A 19,814-nucleotide genomic window follows, 5' to 3' on the forward strand; every position below is an offset into this window, starting at 1 on the left:
CTTTACGGAAAAACCTCTTGTTCCGAAAGGGCTTCCTATAAGAGGGGAGACCCAGAGAGGGGAAGGACTTTTTATTGTCCCCGGCTTTTTCCAAGATGTCATCTAGAGTCGACCCGAACAGAAACTCTCCTTCACAGGGGATGGTACACAGTTTCGTTTTCGTTTGCAGGTCGCCTGGCCAATTCTTAAGCCAGAGGGCGCGCCTGGCCGCATTAGCAAACACTGCTGCTCTGGCGGATAGCCTGATGGAGTCGGCCGAGGCGTCGGCTAGGAAAGCAGCCGTCCCTCTCATTACGGGTAATGTGTTCAGAATTGAGTCCCGGGAAGTTTTCCCCTTTAATTGACCCTCTAGTTGGTTCAGCCAGATCATCAGAGAGCGTGAAGTGCATTCTGCTGCAACTGCCGGCTTCAGGCCTCCTCCCGCTGCCTCCCAGGAGCCCTTGAGAAAGGCATCTGCCTTCTTGTCCATGGGGTCTTTTAGAACCCCCATGTCCTCAAACGGGAGGGCAAATTTCTTTGAGGCTTTAGCAATTGCTACATCTGATTTGGGGCCTTTTCCCAAAAGGAGCACGATTCTTCCTCAAAGGGGTATTTCCTTTTTGGAGTTAAGAGAGCCTTCCTCATGGGCTTCTTCCATTCCTTCTTAATTAAGGCTGCAATTGCTTCGTTAAGCGGAAAAGCTCTTCTCTTTTTCTGTTCTAGGCCCCCAAACATGATGTCTTGTACTGTTTTTTTAGGATGGGAGTCTACCAACCCCATGGTACTTCTCACCGCCTTTATGAGGCCATCAGTATCCTCTAGAGGGAAACAGTTATGTCCCCCTGAGGAAGAAGTAGATGATGCAGATGAGTCGGAGGAGTCGGAGGACGCTGAACTCTCACTATCACTTTCGGATTTTGAGACTGGAGATGGAGACCTGTGTCTGGTCTTTCTCCTTTTTTTTCCACTTTTTAGTGACCTAAAAGTGTCCTCCACTTGCTCTTTAATCAGGCTTTTAAGATCTGATGCAAACCCTGGAAGGTTTTCAGATACAGTCTGCTGAATGCAAGTATTGCATAGTCTCTTATCCCATGTAGGTGGAAGATCCTCTCTACAGATGGCACAACTTTTGTGCTTAGTTTTAGCTACGCTTTTCCTCCCTTAAAAGAGACAAATAACAATCTTACTGTCTCTGACATTCACGAAGATCCACTTACCACCTCCAGGACCCATAAATACCGGTTGGGGGTTCTCTGCCTCTGGCTTTTTCCCCGACGCCGTACTGGACTCCTTACTGTGTGGAGACCTTTGGCGTTCTTTGCTGGTGTCCTGGTGCCCTTTCTGCTGTCGCCTTTTTTGCTGCTGCGGCGATGCTGCAGGTGGAGGTGATTCGGGCAGAGGTGATGCCGGGTCGCTCATACTGCTGCTGGTCTGCGTGCCTTGAAACTCGGCTGAGCTGGCGCTCCTATTACTCTTGAGGCTCCTGCCTATTACTGCAGAGCCACTGGGAGGATGTGGATTCTTCTATTTGAACCCTCCCGCCGCTTCCCTGCACTTGCGCAGTAGCTACTACTCCCAGAGAGGAGCGCCGAACGCCGGCGCCTGCGCAGTAATCCGTGCCACACACTACGCAAAAGCGCTCTAGCGGCAATCCCGCCGGCGCCTGCGCAGACCGCACCAAGCGCCCGGCCGGAGCCCCGCCGGCACCTGCGCAGAGCGCACCAAGCGCCCGGCCGGAAGCCCCGCCGGCGCCTGCGCAGACCGCACCAAGCGCCCGGCCGGAAGCCCCGCCGGCGCATACCGGCGCACGAACGCATCGGAGCCTGCGCAGCCCTCGCGAGACCAGCCTAGATACCGGGCATGCCAAGATGGCGCCCGGAAGCAGATATGGCGCTGCTGACCGGCACCCCCGGTCCTATGCAGCCCCTGTAGCGCGATCCCTGCACGCCCGATGGCGGTGCAGCGTGCAGACTGATGCTCAATTTAGGGAGGGTCGCGCTGCACCTCCCGCAACCACAGAGAGACCCCCCTGGATGTTGCCGCTGCTGCATCTTACCTGGGGAGGTGACCGCGAACTCCTTGTCACCTCCCCCGCACACCCTGTCGGCCCACTGGCTCCCAGCGGTGGCGCTTCGGGTCACCACCCTAGCCGAGGCAGAGGGACCCCAGCTGCCTGAATCGGACTGGTTGGCCCCGGAATTCCAACGACGAACTGGTAAGTCCGTAGGTCTCCCATCAAGGACAGGAAACCAACTGATGCAGGAGAGTGGTACCGCCTTTTTATCCGTAGGTTTCCTGTCCTTGGTGGGCGGATCCCCTCTCTCTGTGGTGCCGTCATGGGCGATCAGAGAAAAAGACCGGTCACTTCTTTTGACCGTTTTTAGAAATCTGAAGCTAAATCTGAAGTTTATAGATGCTGAACGTGATGCACAGCGAGTCTTTTTTTTGCATACAAATGCATCTTCTGATAAAAAAAAGTAGCGGTGTGCACATACCCTTAGAGCAAAAAAAGTCACGCAATCCTTTAAAATATCGCATACTAGTTTTCAACTGCGCAAAAATAAAATGAGACGGATTATGTACTCCAGTGCGGCACAATTGCACGAAAAGTTTCCAAAAACTTTTGAAAAGTTGCAAATGATGAACTGAGCTAAAACATCCAGATATAAAAAAAAGCAAAAAGAAGATGAAACCAAGCAAATACGGAAAAAAGTGAAAATACAAAAAAAAGTCCAGAAAAAAAAGGCACAAAAATGAAGATGAACTGGGGTTAATGGATTGTATAAAACCCATCCTGCGCTCAGCGTACCGCAGCGCTCGCTGGAAAATCTAAGTCAGAGAGCTGTGGATTATCCGGGCAGCAGCCGCCGACGCCGCTCACAGGCCCATTTTGTAGCTTGTAAAGTCTCGCGATCCATAGGAAATGAAGCGTTTGCAACCCCAAGAATGATTGGAAAAAGCTGCCTGGGAAGCGGAGCTGGCAGCAGAGGCGCAGGACACGTCTCCCGCTCCAGATCAGATTCTTTCGCTCTGTTTTCTTGCGGTGCTGGCAGACCCCGAGCGATGGGGAATGTGGATTAATAATAAAAGCGCAGAATGCTGACTCCCTGCTTTTCTACTAAGTCACAATGTGGTGGGTCTATCCTCCGTAATATCCCCCATGTATGATGTGCGCTGACCCCCGATAGGGTTCACTTACCCAGATGTAAAAAAAAAAAAAATGGTATATTTCTTCTCTGAACCTTATACTAAGGCCTTGAGAGGAAGCGGATGCCTTTTCCATCTGTCCATCCAGAGAGAATTTTAATTCCAAATTCATTCTTCCTATTTTTGCAGCTTTTTATTTTATTTTAATTTTATTAGACTTTGCTTGACAATATGAGCTTTGCTTTTCATTCTCCAAATAATTTCAGCGAATTTTGCCACTTGCAGTACCGCTTTCTGCCACAGCTGGGGGAGCATATTTCCCATAGACAACAGTGCAATAGCGCCCCCACTCTTATACATGTGAAACAATTAGAAAAAGTAAACTATAATATTTTCATTGTGGTTTTATTTTATTTTTAAATAAACGGAATCTCTTTAAATTATATTTACAGCTATCCGTCTGCATCAATGATTGTAAATCAGCGGCGTGCGACCACGGGGAAAGCTGCGATGAGGTTAATACACAGGCTTATACACATTGCTAGCTCCTCTATTACGTCTGAGGTTTTCTTTACAAGGAAAAAATTTTGAAATGAATCTTATGTGATAACCATCAGAGGATAAAATTACCCGGGACGGCGGGGATGTGCACACGGCACCATTACGTCAATGCAACCCTTGTAAATACATGTGATCTGGATGTTTCCACTCCGGGGGAAAGACGACTTTGGAACAAGAAATTCTCAATATTATATATCGCGCTGCCAGAGGAAACCGCAATAAACAGCCTGCGCCACATTGCGGGTCACCAATCTGTCCACGGCGTGATCTCAGCTCTGTACATGTGCACGTGGGTAGGAAACGCTGCAGATTTTCCAGGTAGTTAATACGCAGGGTAGTAAAGGTTTTTTTTTTCCAGGATAGGGCGAATTTTCGGTAAGTGCTGTAACATGCACACTGTCAGGATTCAGCTCTGTCATTCTCACGTGCTCACGCCACGACTTCCGCCATCTTACTAGTGTGTATTAGGGATCATGCACACATCCGTGCAAATCGGTCTGAGATTGAAACGCGGTCCGTTTTCGGATGTCTGAACGAACCCTTAGGATTGCTACTAATTTACCGCATCTTCGAGGAGAGAGCCGTCATCCCGCACGACGGTTGCCCTGACTTCTGCCATTATTCTAATGTGTATGTATAGTTTATTGTGCGCTCACAGTTTTATTAGAGGGGGCCTAGGTTCGCGGCTCTACTCTTTCTTACCTTCTTGCGTCCGTCCTTTTTCACCCGTGACTTGGACGAGCAGATGTTGTGCTTGGTGGATTTAAAAGACTCCAATCGACGCTTCATGTTCTGCTGGAAAACCTCCTTTTCCTGCCGTTCCTGCTCATCCTGGGTCATGAAATGGCGACTGTAGCTGGCCTTGCACTATAAAATAGAAAATTGTTTCTTGTGAAGGTCAATTGTGACTGCAGAACCCTTTAATGACAGGAGTCTTGATGATCCGCACCATCCTGCGAGGCTTGTAGAGGCTGCCCGTCAGCACGTGATGCATAGCCGCGTCCTCCCTGTCCCTCCCACTCCGCACGGTGTCGATCACCTGGAGATCCAGACACGCTTTGCTCCCGTTCTCCCGCCTGGGATGAAATAAACAATCGTGTTAGAGGTCATACATGTAATTCTGGAATGATGTCATGTGATGAAGTCATGCGATGATGTCACCCTGTGAGGACAGAAGATGGAGGCCATGCAAGCAGGATGAGGCAGCGCTCCTTACAGAAGGTTGGTCACTGACGTCTCCGACATGGACGCTCGGCTCGGCATGGACGGTAAGGACAGTCTGTCCGGTGACACTATGTGACCTCCCTATGAGACAGGGTCGGTTATAGGATTAGTAGGACAGACGTGAGTTAGCACGAAATGAGTCAGTGGGTGAATATTTAAGGAGAAAATACAAGCATCAGAGACAGTATCAATATGTCCGGCCCCCGAGCCCGGCCCATCGGACATCTGGCCAGGAAATCTATTTTTGAGTCTGCATAATATGGGCCAGGACCAGCGCTGTTCTGGGGGCACAGGATAGAGACTGCCCACTCTGCAGAAAGAGCACACCCACTCAACAGGAAGCACACTCAACAAGATAGAGCCCACCCACTCTGCAGGAAGAGCCTGCCCAATCAACAGGAAAAGCCTACCTCATCAACAGGAAAAGCACTCAACAGAAAGAGACCGCTTACTCAATAGGAAGAGCCTGCCCACTCAACAGGAAAAGCACTCAACAAAAAGAGCCCACCCATTCTGCAGGAAGAGCCTGCCCACTCAACAGGAAAAGCCTACCCAATCAACAGGAAAAGCACTCAACAGAAAGAGACCGCCTACTCAATAGGAAGAGCCTGCCCACTCAACAGGAAAAGCACTCAACAGGAAGAGCAGTCAACAGGAAGAGCCCACCCACTCAACAGGAAAAGCACTCAACAGAAAGAGCCCACCCACTCTGCAGGAAGAGCCTGGCCACTCAACAGGAAGAGCCTACCCAATCAACAGGAAAAGCACTCAACAGAAAGAGACCGCCTACTCAATAGGAAGAGCCCACCCACTCAACAGGAAGAGCCCACCCACTCAACAGGAAAAGCACTCAATAGGAAGAGCCCACCCACTCAGCAGAAAGAGACCCCCTACTCAATAGGAAGAGCCCACCCACTCAACAGGAAGAGCCCACCCACTCAACAGGAAAAGCACTCAACAGAAAGAGACCGCCTACTCAATAGGAAGAGCCCACCCACTCAACAGGAAGAGCACACCCACTCAACAGGAAAAGCACTCAACAGAAAGAGACCGCCTACTCAATAGAAAGAGCCCACCCACTCAACAGAAAGAGACGGACTACTCAATAGGAAGAGCCCGCCCACTCAACAAGAGCCCACCTACTCAATAGGAAGAGCCCACCCACTCAACAGAAAGAGCCCACCTACTCAATAGGAAGAGCTTGGCCATTGAACAGGAAAAGAACTCAACAGATAGAACCTGCCCACTCAACAGGATGTGCCCGCCCATTCAACAGGATAGCCCGCCCATTCAACAGGAAGAGCCCGCCCATTCTGCAGGGGCAGCACTCCCACTTGTCAGAAATAGTCCACATACTCAGCAGAGGTCACACCTGCCGTTTCTGCGATACATCCGCATACACCTAAGCTGCGAGTGGGGTCACTTTTCCTAATGCCCAGTTTATTACAGAAGGAGCCAAGTACCTGATCCGCCAGACTCAGTGCATCCCGAATATTCAGCTTGTAGCAAACCTCCCAGATCTCATCCTTGATGCGATACGCAGATTTCCTCATCAGGAGCTGACTCAAGTATTTCTTATCAAACTGCTCCCACCTGCAGCATTCAATGGCGGCCAACCAGAAGAAGACACGTTAGAAATAGACATCACTATAATCTGGGTTGGTCACAATCAGTCTTAAGTTTTCTGCAACTTTCTAATAAACTTTAGGTTCTGATTCTGCATCAGTTTCAAGCTATTAATCTCACAGAGGATTGTCTATTGAAGTGAATGGGATGCAGTTGCAGTACTACTCACAGCCTGTACACAGGGGTGGCGCTGTTTGGGGGATTCTGAACCCCTTTAAATACAGTAATTATCTGTCTCTCTCGTCAGGTGAGAAATCTCAATGAACACAAGGATAGATGTGTTATCTAATCATGCAGGTTGCGATAAGTCAGGGTGTACTTACTTGTCTCTCCAATGATGGTAGCCATGATGTCCAATTATATCCTCCACGGCGGCCATAATGTGGTCAAAGGCCTGAAGAAGAGAGAAAACATTTTCATGACTGAAGGCAACTAAACTTAACAATAGTTATTAAAGTTTTAATTTTTCCTGCAACATACATCCCCTATCCACAGGTCACATGATCGCTGATGGCCGGGACCCCATAGATCACAAATAAGGGGGTCCCAGAGTCCTCCGTGTGAATGGAGTGGTACTGAGCATGTGCGACCACTGTTCTATTTACTATGTATAGGGGTTGTTGTCGCACATGCTCAGTTCAGGGAAATTTTGGCCCTTGGCTCTTGTGATCGGTGGGGGTCTCAGCAGCCAGAGAACCCCTTTAAGAGTGTTTTTAATAGAAGATGATGGTATGCCATGAAGATGCCCTCTTATATCTCTATGTAGACCCCCACGGCTTCCACCTAAACCACAGAGGAGCTGACCCTGACCCTGCGGTTTGCCCTGAGCTCTTAATTAGATGGCGCGGATGATTTGCTGGGGATGGAGTATGAGCAGCTGTCGCGGCCGACGATCTTACGTGCTCATGTAATTCCTCGCTTAGCGTCGGCTTGTGGTGGTCTCGTCTCTTCACTTTTAACCACTTGACCAGAGGTTTGATGGTCAGACCCTGAAATGCAAGAGAAGTAGGTGAGTGTTAAAAGTGTCTGAAAACTTTAGATTGTTCCCTGGAAAATATGGGCCCACCAGGACACGGCGGCGGACCCCTGACCTATGAGATAAATGTGTCTCATGATACAAGCGAGCTCGACACCTAATGCCAGGCAGCTGCCGGAAAGCCTGAGCTCAGCGCGGCTGAGGACCACAGGAATGCCGAACCATTGTATGATCGGGGGGGAAAGATGGCTACGAGAATTTGGATTTGCTAAGCCCAGGACCCAACACATGTCGGGTCCATGATCGTCATGAAAAGATGGTGGCTGTGCAGAATCATATTATGGGCTTCTATAATGGTCCATACTTTTTCGTTAACATTGAATCGTTAATTCAATGTAAATGAGATCTGATTAAATGTATGGGGCTGCGCTGCAATACCACAACCAGCCTGTGACAGCTGTGGCGCTATTTTGGCCACCTTTCTGACCCCTGAATAACTTTGATAATGTCATATTTTAGGACATTTTTGGGGTCTTCAGACTCTTCCTATGGTACTCGGACATCAATCACATCCAGATGATATGTCACTAATGTCCGACATCCCCTTTAATAAAAGCTCAATATACTGACACCCAATAAGGTCAATGATGAACATACAATAGAAGGGCTGGCTTCTTCTCTGACCATCTGCAATGTGCCTCTCCTGCTGGGACCCTTGGGACCCCCGTACTTGGGCCCACTGACTGTTAAGGAGCCTCGTTACACCCTATTGTCATGGGATGATCTATGGATGTGACACCCGCAGATCCCCGGACAGGAGACGTCACTGATCAGTAATTAGGGCGGCCCCGGGCCATAAGTGATGGCACCCAGCTTTCCCATAATCCAGAGCGGCACATCAGCCATGGAGAGCTATAACCTAGGAATCTTCTATATAATTAATGTGCTTTAAAAAAAAAGTCTTCATACCCCGTGAACTTTTGCACATTTGATAATGTTTCACCCACAAACTTAAAAATATTTTATTGAGATTTTATATGACACCAACACAAAGTAACAAGTATGTGCGACGTGTAAAGGAAATGATACAGGGTGTACTAATTATATATAGAACTGAAACTTGTGCCGTGCATTTGTATTTAGCCCCCGAGTCAGTACTTTGTAGGACCACCTTTCTCTGCAATCTTTTGGGGTCTCTCCTCCTTTCTCTGCAGTCTTTTGGGGTCTGTCTCTCCACCTTTCTCTGCAGTCTTTTGGGGTCTCTGCACCTTTCTCTGCAGTCTTTTGGGGTCTGTCTCTCCACCTTTCTCTGCAGTCTTTTGGGGTCTGTCTCTCCAGCTTTCTCTGCAGTCTTTTGGGGTCTGTCTCTCCCTCCTTTCTCTGCAGTCTTTTGGGGTCTGTCTCTCCAGCTTTCTCTGCAGTCTTTTGGGGTCTGTCTCTCCAGCTTTCTCTGCAGTCTTTTGGGGTCTGTCTCTCCAGCTTTCTCTGCAGTCTTTTGGGCTCTGTCTCCCCAGCTTTCTCTGCAGTCTTTTGGGGTCTGTCTCTCCAGCTTTCTCTGCAGTCTTTTGGGATCTGTCTCCCCAGCTTTCTCTGCAGTCTTTTGGGATCTGTCTCTCCAGCTTTCTCTGCAGTCTTTTGGGATCTGTCTCCCCACCTTTCTCTGCAGTCTTTTGGGGTCTGTCTCTCCTGCTTTCTCTGCAGTCTTTTGGGGTCCTTCTCTTCTCCTTTCTCTGCAGTCTTTTGGGGTCCTTCTCTCCCTCCTTTCTCTGCAGTCTTTTGGGGTCTGTCTCTCCAGCTTTCTCTGCAGTCTTATGGGGTCTGTCTCTCCAGCTTTTTCTGCAGTCTTTTGGGGTCTGTCTCCCCAGCTTTCTCTGCAATCTTTTGGAGTCTGTCTCTCCCACATCTCTCTGCAATCTTTTGGGATCTGTCTCCCCAGCTTTCTCTGCAGTCTTTTGGGGTCTGTCTCCCCAGCTTTCTCTGCAGTCTTTTGGGGTCTGTCTCTCCAGCTTTCTCTGCAGTCTTATGGGGTCTGTCTCTCCAGCTTTCTCTGCAGTCTTTTGGGGTCTGTCTCCCCAGCTTTCTCTGCAATCTTTTGGAGTCTGTCTCTCCCACATCTCTCTGCAATCTTTTGGGGTCTGTCTCTCCAGCTTTCTCTGCAGTCTTTTGGGGTCTGTCTCTCCACCTTCCTCTGCAGCCTTTTGGGATCTGTCTCCCCACCTTTCTCTGCAGTCTTTTGGGGTCTGTCTCTCCAGCTTTCACTGCAGTCTTTTGGGGTCTGTCTCTCCAGCTTTCACTGCAGTCTTTTGGGGTCTGTCTCCCCAGCTTTCTCTGCAGTCTTTTGGGGTCTGTCTCTCCACGTTTCTCTGCAGTCTTTTGGGATCTGTCTCCCCAGCTTTCTCTGCAGTCTTTTGGGGTCTGTCTCTCCTCCTTTCTCTGCAGTCTTTTGGGGTCTGTCTCTCCACGTTTCTCTGCAGTCTTTTGGGATCTGTCTCCCCAGCTTTCTCTGCAGTCTTTTGGGGTCTGTCTCTCCTCCTTTCTCTGCAGTCTTTTGGGGTCTGTCTCTCCACATTCCTCTGCAGTCTTTTGGGATCTGTCTCCCCAGCTTTCTCTGCAGTCTTTTGGGGTCTGTCTCTCCAGCTTTCTCTGCAGTCTTATGGGGTCTGTCTCTCCAGCTTTCTCTGCAGTCTTTTGGGGTCTGTCTCCCCAGCTTTCTCTGCAGTCTTTTGGAGTCTGTCTCTCCCACATCTCACTGCAGTCTTTTGGGGTCTGTCTCTCCAGCTTTCACTGCAGTCTTTTGGGGTCTGTCTCCCCAGCTTTCTCTGCAGTCTTTTGGGGTCTGTCTCTCCACGTTTCTCTGCAGTCTTTTGGGATCTGTCTCCCCAGCTTTCTCTGCAGTCTTTTGGGGTCTGTCTCTCCTCCTTTCTCTGCAGTCTTTTGGGGTCTGTCTCTCCACGTTTCTCTGCAGTCTTTTGGGATCTGTCTCCCCAGCTTTCTCTGCAGTCTTTTGGGGTCTGTCTCTCCTCCTTTCTCTGCAGTCTTTTGGGGTCTGTCTCTCCACCTTTCTCTGCAGTCTTTTGGGGTCTGTCTCTCCACCTTTCTCTGCAGTCTTTTGGGATCTGTCTCTCCAGCTTTCTCTGCAGTCTTTTGGGGTCTGTCTCTCCACCTTTCTCTGCAGTCTTTTGGGGTCTGTCTCTCCACGTTTCTCTGCAGTCTTTTGGGATCTGTCTCCCCAGCTTTCTCTGCAGTCTTTTGGGGTCTGTCTCTCCTCCTTTCTCTGCAGTCTTTTGGGGTCTGTCTCTCCACGTTTCTCTGCAGTCTTTTGGGATCTGTCTCCCCAGCTTTCTCTGCAGTCTTTTGGGGTCTGTCTCTCCTCCTTTCTCTGCAGTCTTTTGGGGTCTGTCTCTCCAACTTTGTACATCTAGAGGTAACTTTTTCCCCCTTCTTTGGCTCAGTGACATTGGTTGGAGACGTCTCTGATAAGTAATTTTCACGTCTGGTCACAGATTCTCTGGGATTTGGTGACTGCACCGATCACACACATGAATATGCTTTGATCTACACCCTCCATTGTAGCGCTGGTAGGATGTTTAGGGTAGTTGTCCTGCTGGAAGATGAACCTACTCCCCAGCCTAAATCTTTTGCGACCTCGAACAGGTTTTCCTCCAGGATTGCCATGTATTTAGCTCCATCCATCTTCCTCTAACCTCTCACCAGCTTCCCTGCCCCTGCTGAAGAAAAGCCTCCCCATAGCATGATGCTACTACCACCATGTGTGATGGTGTGGATGGTGTTTTCAGGGTGATGTGCAGTGTTAGTTTTCCTCCACACATAAGGTTTTGCATTTAGCCCTGCAAATTCTCGTTTGGTCTCATCTGACCCAAGCACAAGCCAGCTGTGCCCCCACAAACTGCATATTGTGCTTCTTATGGCTTTCAAAAATGGCTTCCTTTTTGCCACTCTTCCATAGTCTAGATTTGAGGAGTATACTACTAATAGTTGTCCTGTGGACAGATTATCCCCACTAAGCTGTGGATCTCTGCAGCTCCTCCACTGATCTCTTGGCAGCATCTCAAATTAGTGATCTCTTTGCTTGGGATGTCAATTTAGGTGGACGGCCATGTCTTGGTAGGTTTGCACTTGGCCCATACTCCTATTTTTGGATGATGGATTGCACAGTGCTCTGTGAGATGTTCAGAGTTTGGGCTATTTTCTATAACCTAACCCTGCTTTACTCTTCTCCACAGCTTTATCCCTGACCTGTCTGGTGGGCTCCTTGGCTTTCGTGATGCTGTTTGATTCCTAATGTTCTCACACAAACCTCCGAGGCCTTCACCGAACAGCTGTAGTTATACCGAAAAGAAATTACACCCAGGTGGACGCAATGTACGAATTATCTGACTTCTGAGGACAATTGGCCACTTTTTTTTTGGGTTTAGGGGGGGATCAAACTAAAGGGGGCTGAATACTTGTGCACCTCACAATTTTCAGATATATTTTTAGGAGATGTTTTATCATTTCCTTTACACGTCACAAATCCTTGCTACATTGTATTGTATCACAGAAAATCCAAATAAAATACATTTAACTTAGTGATTGTAATACTTTTTCAAGGCACTGTGTATAAGCGCTGTTGGTGTAACCTGGTTAGTTATACATCTTCTTGTATCTGCTGCTATAACCTGGGTATCTTTTGGGCTAATTTATAAACATATGTCCATGGATTTTAATGTCTGTCGTACAATTGCAGTCACATTAGACGCGGCCGCCACAAGCTGAGCTCATGTTAATATATTGTATTATCTGGTTATGATCTGCTGGACGGAGCGGAGGTGCAGCTGATGTATCCGAGGCGGCACATTACACAGACGAGGCGGCACATTACACAGACGCAGGACAAGGTGTAAGTGAATTACATCCTGCAGAGAAACGAATGGACTTGTCACATTATCCACTTAACCTAATCTTCCCTGTCACTTCCTTAAAGGGGTCGTCCATTCTTATGCAAATGCAGTAAAATCATTGTATAATAGCAGCTTTAATAACACTGGAGGGAATTTAGCAGGGGGTTGGGATCGGTTTTCTATCTTAAAAAAAGTCACAAATGTTGTAGTTTTATGCGCAAAAATGGGCGACATTTTACATCTTGAATTTTGAGTCGGTCAAAGATGGATTTCAGAATTGCGGCTTTTTATTTTCCAGTAGGAAGATGGAGAAAATCTACAACATCTTTCCTTATAACATTTCTGTTTAGAGCCGTTTCTCCAGTTTTCTATCAGTCCCTTCTGGAGAGAGACTTTTTTTTTTTTCTAACTTTCAAAAGTCTCACTCCATTTATTTGTCAAAAAGTGCAAAGTGGCAAAATGAAAATCGCGAAAAGTCACAAATTGTTGATAATCAACGTGAGATGAAGATTGACACTTTTTGAAAAATTTATTGAACGCTGCAATGATGTATTTGCCGGCAGCAGAACTGACTTTAAAGGCCAGTTTCACACTTCCTGATATTTTCGGTACTGGAAAAATCAGTAACGGAGACAACAGTGACCATGTGTCTGTAAGCGCTATTCCCCAGCGCCGGGTGCTAAAGACGGTTCTCATCATTCTCCTCTGCTCTGCCGGTGATCAGCGCGAGCAAGGGAGAATGTTGAGCGTTATAGTCAAGTGATAACAGTGACAGTAGATGGCAGCTGATGGGATGCGCCGCCTGCGCTATAAATATATAATTAAATGGAAAAAAAACAGCTGGGTTCCCCTGTATTTTCTATAACCAGCCAGGCAAAACTAACAGCTGCAACCCTCAGCTGTCGGCTTCAGCATAGCTGGTTATCAAGAAAAGAGGGGTCCCCATGCTGTTTTTTTTTTTTTTTTTAATTATTTAAATAATTAAAAAGAACAGCGTGGGGTCCCCCATCATTTTTGACAACCAGCTTTGCTACAGCAGACAGCTGAGGGCTGGTATTCTCAGGCTGGTAAGGGGTCATGGATATTGTCCCCCCCCCCCCCCCAGTCTAACAATAGGAGCCAGCAGCCTCTCTAAAAAAGCACATCTATTAGATGTGCCAATTCTGGCATTAGCCCAGCTCTTCCCACTTGCCCTGTAGCAGTGGCAAGTGGGGGTCTTCTTTGTTCTGTTGATGTCACCTTTGTATTGTCAGGTGACATCAAGCCCACGGCTTAGTAATGGAAATGCATCGATAAGACATCTATGCATTACTAATCCTATAGTTGTATGGTAAATAAAGACAAAGACATAATAAAGTCTTTTATTAGAAATTAAACAAACCACAGTTTTCCATTTTTATTTACAAATAACAAACACAGTTATACCTAACACCTAATTCCACGAATCCCTCGTCTCCTGTAATAAACCAAAAATAAAAAAACAATATGATGAGAGCATTATACTGCCTCTGTACAAATCCCTAGTTAGACCGCACATGGAGTACTGTGTCCAGTTTTGGGCACCGGTGCTCAGGAAGGATATAATGGAACTAGAGAGAGTACAAAGGAGGGCAACAAAATTAATAAAGGGGATGGGAGAACTACAATACCCAGATAGATTAGCGAAATTAGGATTATTTAGTCTAGAAAAAAGACGACTGAGGGGCGATCTAATAACCATGTATAAGTATATAAGGGGACAATACAAATATCTCGCTGAGGATCTGTTTATACCAAGGAAGGTGACGGGCACAAGGGGGCATTCTTTGCGTCTGGAGGAGAGAAGGTTTTTCCACCAACATAGAAGAGGATTCTTTACTGTTAGGGCAGTGAGAATCTGGAATTGCTTGCCTGAGGAGGTGGTGATGGCGAACTCAGTCGAGGGGTTCAAGAGAGGCCTGGATGTCTTCCTGGAGCAGAACAATATTGTATCATACAATTATTAGGTTCTGTAGAAGGACGTAGATCTGGGTATTTATTATGATGGAATATAGGCTGAACTGGATGGACAAATGTCTTTTTTCGGCCTTACTAACTATGTTACTATGTTACTATGTAATATCCCTCACATGTCGGTCGTTCTGTCCATGTCTGGGGGATGAATAGTTTTCAACCTGGACGGTGCCAAAATGCTACCGTCCAGGCTGAGAACCATTGGTGAATGAGCTGCTGGGAGCGCAGCCTCAGTGACTAGCGGTGACGTCATTGAGGTTTACCGCCGGTCAGTGAGGCTGCATCCCCAGCAGGGCCGAAGTGCGATGGAAAAAGTCAGTGATGAGGTCACCGCAGTTCAAGCTCAGTGTCTTCACAGCAGATCACTGTGAGAATTTTTGGTGATCTGCTGTGAACTCACTGAGGTTGAACTTGCCGGAATGTATCAGCTACAATGTATCACTCTGGGATTCCACAGAACACAATTGTAGCACACACTGTAGGCTTCTCCAGTGTTACTAGTCCATTTTAGTTGTGGAAACAAATTCTACAGAATCAGATAATTTCTGGATTATCAGATGCCACAGTAAACATGACTTTATATTTTAGTATTATCCCATTGTGCATAAAGCCTTGAGAAGCCGGATGGATGGACGGATGGATGATGTGAGAAGCTGGTCGGCAGCCAAACTTTCCGGTGACTTCATTATCCTGGGGGGGGGGGGGGGTGACTTCATCTTGTGGTCACATTACTGGGGGGATCCGGGCTTTGTTCCTCTGCACATGGCGGCTCAGACGCACACATGGCCGGGGTAGGGCTCTCAGTCAGTGACGGAGGAAGCATCTGTATGCTGCTGGCCTCCAATGTGCTTCCTCCTATCGCAGCTCACTAGGTTTGTCTGCAAGCACATACAGGTGTGAACACCCCCTGACCGATGGATATGACCCCGTGCCAACCTGTGGATATGTTCCAGCATGCAGCCCCTCACAGTGAGAGCTTAAAACTCATCGAGCTTTCACCTACAGATCTGCTGTTCTCTACAGGTCAACAGTTACACAAAAAAGGCCAAAAAAAAGTGTAATGTTCACCCCCATAGCCTTATAAGATGCAGCAGATTCTGCCACCCGGTGGAGATGTTGTGGAACTACAGGACAATCAACCATAGAATGAAAAAAAAAAAAAAAATATATATATATATATATACACATATATATATATATATATATAAAAGAATCTGTTCAGGAATTAATAAGCCATCTGTATGGAGCACGTGTTATGTATTGTTATCCATGGACAGGGGGTCTGTGCGCTGGGACCACCACAGATTCATGTGATCATTAACTCATAATGAGGACTTACAGGGGAGTCGCATAGAACCAAAACTCCTCGCGGGGCCGAGACTGATTGGATGTGAGATCTCCGGAGTTACAGTGTTTCACTGACAAGTCCCATCCTGAGTCCACAATGGAGATAAGAGACCAAAAACCCCAAACTTTCCCAAGTTTGGTAAACTTTCCCAAAGATCCTCTTCCGGACATCTGGCTACTTGTGGTTTCTTTTCCAAAATCTTCTCCGCCTCGGAGAGGAACTACGCCATCGGTGACAAGGAACTATTGGCCATAAAATTGGCGCTGGAGCAGTGGTTATCTGTTGGAGGGAGCTGTTCACCCTTTCAAGATCTTCACAGATCATAAGAATTTGGAATATATCCGCTCGACGCAAAGATTGAATCCTCGACAAGCCAGATGGTTGTTGTTCTTTGACCGTTTTTACTTCGAATTACATTTTCGTCCTGGAAACAAGAACTTCAAAGCCGATGCTGTGTCCAGGTCATTTCTCGCATCCGATGTTGAGAAGGAGCCAGCACACATCGTGGATCCCAGCAAAATTATTCTTGTGGCTCCGGTCAGCATGTCTTCTTTACCACCAGGTAAAACCTTTGTCCAGGTGAAGGAAAGGTCTCGAGTCCTACGTTAGGGCCATGCCTCAAAACTAGCAGGACATGTAGGATACTAGAAGACACTCGCTATCATCACGCTCCACTATTGGTGGCCGTCTCTTCTTCCGGATGTTCGAAGTTTTGTCACCTCATGTCCTTCCTGTACAAGATCCCCAGACATCTGCCCTCCGGTCTCCTACATCCGCTTCCAGTTCCTTCGGCTCCCTGGCAGCATATCGCTATGGATTTTATTACCGACCTTCCTCTGTCTTCTGGTCATATGGTCATTTTTGTAGTCGTGGATCGATTCTCCAAGATGGCTCATTTCGTCCCTTTGCCAGGATTACCTTCCGCTCCTGAATTGGCGAGAATCTTCATTGCTTATATCTTCCGGATTCACGGTTTTCCGTTGCACATAGTCTCTGATAGGAGTCCAGTTCTCCTCTCGTTTTTGGCGAGCTCTATGCAAACTGATGAATGTTACCTTGGATTTCTCTACAGCTTATCATCCTCAGACCAATGGACAAGCGGAGCGCACAAACCAAATACCGATGACTTATCTCCGTCATTTTTCCAACGGTCATCAAAATGACTGGTCTGATTTGCTTCCGCGGGCTGAGTTCGCGTACAATAATCACATCAATGAGTCTTCTCCCAAATCTCCCTTCTTCATCGTCTATGGGCAACATCCTGGTATCCCTCTACCGGTACTTCCTGTCTCGGGTGTGCCGGCGGCTGATCTTCTGTCCGAGCAGTTCTCCAGGGTCTAGCAGGAGACCAAAATTGCCTTGGAACGGGCACAGGCCAGGATTAAGAGACATGCCGATAAGAGACGTCTGGATCCTCCCTTATACCGGCCAGGTGATAAGGTGTGGCTGTCCTCCAGGTTTATTCGTTTAAAGATCCCCTCGTATAAATTGGGTCCACGGTACATAGGTCCTTTCGAGGTTTTGTCTCGTATCAATGATGTTGCTTACAAACTGAAATTGCCCGCTTCTCTTGGCATATCTAACTCTTTTCCCTTTTGAAACCAGTCATCTTCAATCAGTTCCATGTTTCTCCTGCTCAAACTCCTTTACCTGTCTCCGACCCAGATGTCTTTGAGGTTAAGGACATTCTTGCCATGAAAAAGTCTTGAGGTAAAACTCTCTTTTTGGTTGATTGGAAGGGTTTTGGTCCCGAAGAGAGGTCTTGGGAGCCCCGTGAGAACATACAAGCTCCTCAGATGTTATCCAGGTTTCTGTCCGGTCTAAGAAAGGAGGGTATTAAGGGGAAGGGTATTGTCACGGCCACTCCTTCTGCGGCCGTGTCTGCTGCCGGGACCACCGCCGCTCCCTTCGCTCATTCTTACCCGCTGCGGCGCGCTCCTCCTGCAGGCGCGCGTCCTCTCCTTCATTCTTCTCCGCTCCCTGGTTCTTGTCGGGTGCGCGTGCGCACCGCCCACTCCAGCACTTCCTCTTTCTGATTTACAGGTGCTCCGTATCTCCTCTCTGTGATCCTGGAGGACCGTGACCCGGAAGTCCTTCAGCACTCCATGTATTTAAGGCGATTCCTTCCTCTGCTCTTTCCCTGTCTGTCATTTGTGCTTCTGTGACTCAGGTCCACCTTTGTCTTTGCTCTGCCTGTTCTGAGTCTCCGCTGTGTCCAGCCAGTTCAGCTTCTCTGCGTTCCCAGGCGTCCTTGTCTCCTTTTCCAGCCTTCCCAGTGTCCGCTCCGTACTCTGGTGTCTCTGCCCTGTCCTGCTTCCTTTGTGTCTTCCCCTTCCCAGTGCTCCTTTGGTCTCGCCTGTGCTCAGCTCTTACCAAACTGTACTTCATCTTACCCCGCTCTGTCCGTCCTACGCCCAGCTTCTCTATTTTGTACCTCCTACTACCTGTCTCCGGGTTCCAGCTTCTGCGGCAATAGTCTCCCTTGGGTCTGCCCCTAACGCTCCCTGTATAGGGGGTGGTCTACCTGGTCAGCTCACCCTTGGGAGGTTCATTGTCGTGGATCTGCGGGTCCACTCCAGGTGTTCCAAAAGATCTCACGAGAGTATAACACAGGGTGTAATGTTTGCACACAGTAACTGCACTTTTTATATAACTTCATTATATAAATACACAATATAACACTTCAGACTTGTACTTATGATTGAATATTTACTCTTTTGCTATTTCCCCCAATTCTATCCAAACCTGATAGAATAAGACGATTCACCCACCTGAAACATGACGGTGAAAAATACCACCACGATTGTTGTTGCTACGAAATAGTCTTTGGCTTTCACTTTCCTCCCATCTAGCAAAATGACCAGAGCGAAAGCGACGGCCCCCCGCAGACCCCCGTACGACATCACCACCTGGTCTATCCTGTCCAGCGGGAGGAGTCGGAAGCGGTTTAATACGCACGTCTGCAGCACCACTCCTGCAACACAAACGTGGCCTTTAATAAATCAGATTTGTCATCTTTTGGGAAAATGTTTCCAGGTGATGTGGGCGATCTCCCGGCCGGCTCCTCCGTATCAGAGCTCGCTGATCAGCTCTTGTAGGCTCCGGAGGCAGACGGACGCCTGCACTGCACAGACACATTCACCTATTTCTGCTACAGAGGGGAAAAAAAAAAACGCAAAAACTCACCAACAGCCCTGAATACAAAGATGAAGAGGAGCGTGGACAGGACCAGCGCTGTGTCCCACGTCCACTTAGATGTGTCCACTGCCGAAATTCCCAGGAAGATGAAGATGATGGTCTCGGAGCTGCTGGCTAATGTCTTCATTGTGTACTTGACGGTGGTCCTGGATTTGTTGGAGATGTTGGCTTCCACGTATTTTTTGCAGCATAAGCCACAAAATGTCACCCTGTGCATAGGACAAAAAGTAGTCCGGCATTAAACCTGTAAAAAAACATTATCTTTATAATGCAAAAAAAAGTGGTTAAAAAACCTGAAGTGGAACTACAAATCCCAGCAGTGTCAGAGATAAAAAAAAAAAATCTCCTAAGAGAAAAACACTGAGCACTGTACCAACACTAAATTGCCACTAGATGGCGCTCAAACCTTACAATTTTCTAAAAGATCCAATTTTTTTAAACACTAAAATTGGACATTTTACTAGGAAATTTCTATTAAAAAGTAGAAACGGATCGGATGCCTGACAAATTGTAATCAGCATATGATAAGAGTGTATGGGAACATTCATATACACAGCCTGCTCTGGTTGTTACACAGCAGGAGCGTTTGTTACAGTGTTTCGGTGCTGACACCTATTGAAGTTCTTTTTTGAGATTTCCAGAAAGTTTCATTATCCATTGATGAAGCGTTAATTCTGGAAGTGATGGTCAGTATCGGGGCGAGCAGCGTGGCGGAGTGTGTGGGCTCCGGCGGCGTCTGTCACTTGCAGGTCGCCGGTGAGTCACGGAGGGGCTTTCTTCTTCCCTTGTACTTCTCACATCCTCATGACTCAGCTCCTCTTATATAGGGCAGCGAGGAAACAAACAGAAGCGGGGGCTGTAG

The 19,814-nt window shown here is 47.7% G+C and overlaps 1 protein-coding gene across 2 annotated transcripts in view; it reads right to left on the bottom strand.

Moving 5' to 3' along the window:
- The window catches only part of SLC9A5 (solute carrier family 9 member A5), a 54,970-nt gene that overhangs the window by 12,813 nt on the left and 22,343 nt on the right, over positions 1 to 19,814 (bottom strand). For both annotated transcript variants that reach the window (XM_069739340.1, XM_069739339.1), the window contains exons 6-13: positions 18,941 to 19,161; positions 18,526 to 18,728; positions 7,437 to 7,526; positions 6,861 to 6,931; positions 6,375 to 6,504; positions 4,904 to 4,992; positions 4,637 to 4,763; positions 4,390 to 4,554 (exon numbers count right to left, since the gene is read on the bottom strand). In XM_069739340.1, coding sequence (XP_069595441.1) covers positions 4,390 to 4,554; positions 4,637 to 4,763; positions 4,904 to 4,992; positions 6,375 to 6,504; positions 6,861 to 6,931; positions 7,437 to 7,526; positions 18,526 to 18,728; positions 18,941 to 19,161 — 1,096 coding nt within the window. The remainder of the gene's footprint in view (positions 1 to 4,389; positions 4,555 to 4,636; positions 4,764 to 4,903; positions 4,993 to 6,374; positions 6,505 to 6,860; positions 6,932 to 7,436; positions 7,527 to 18,525; positions 18,729 to 18,940; positions 19,162 to 19,814) is intronic.

The sequence above is a fragment of the Ranitomeya imitator genome, chromosome 9 (genome assembly GCF_032444005.1).
Source record: "Ranitomeya imitator isolate aRanImi1 chromosome 9, aRanImi1.pri, whole genome shotgun sequence".
NCBI classification, from domain to species: Eukaryota; Metazoa; Chordata; class Amphibia; order Anura; family Dendrobatidae; genus Ranitomeya; species Ranitomeya imitator.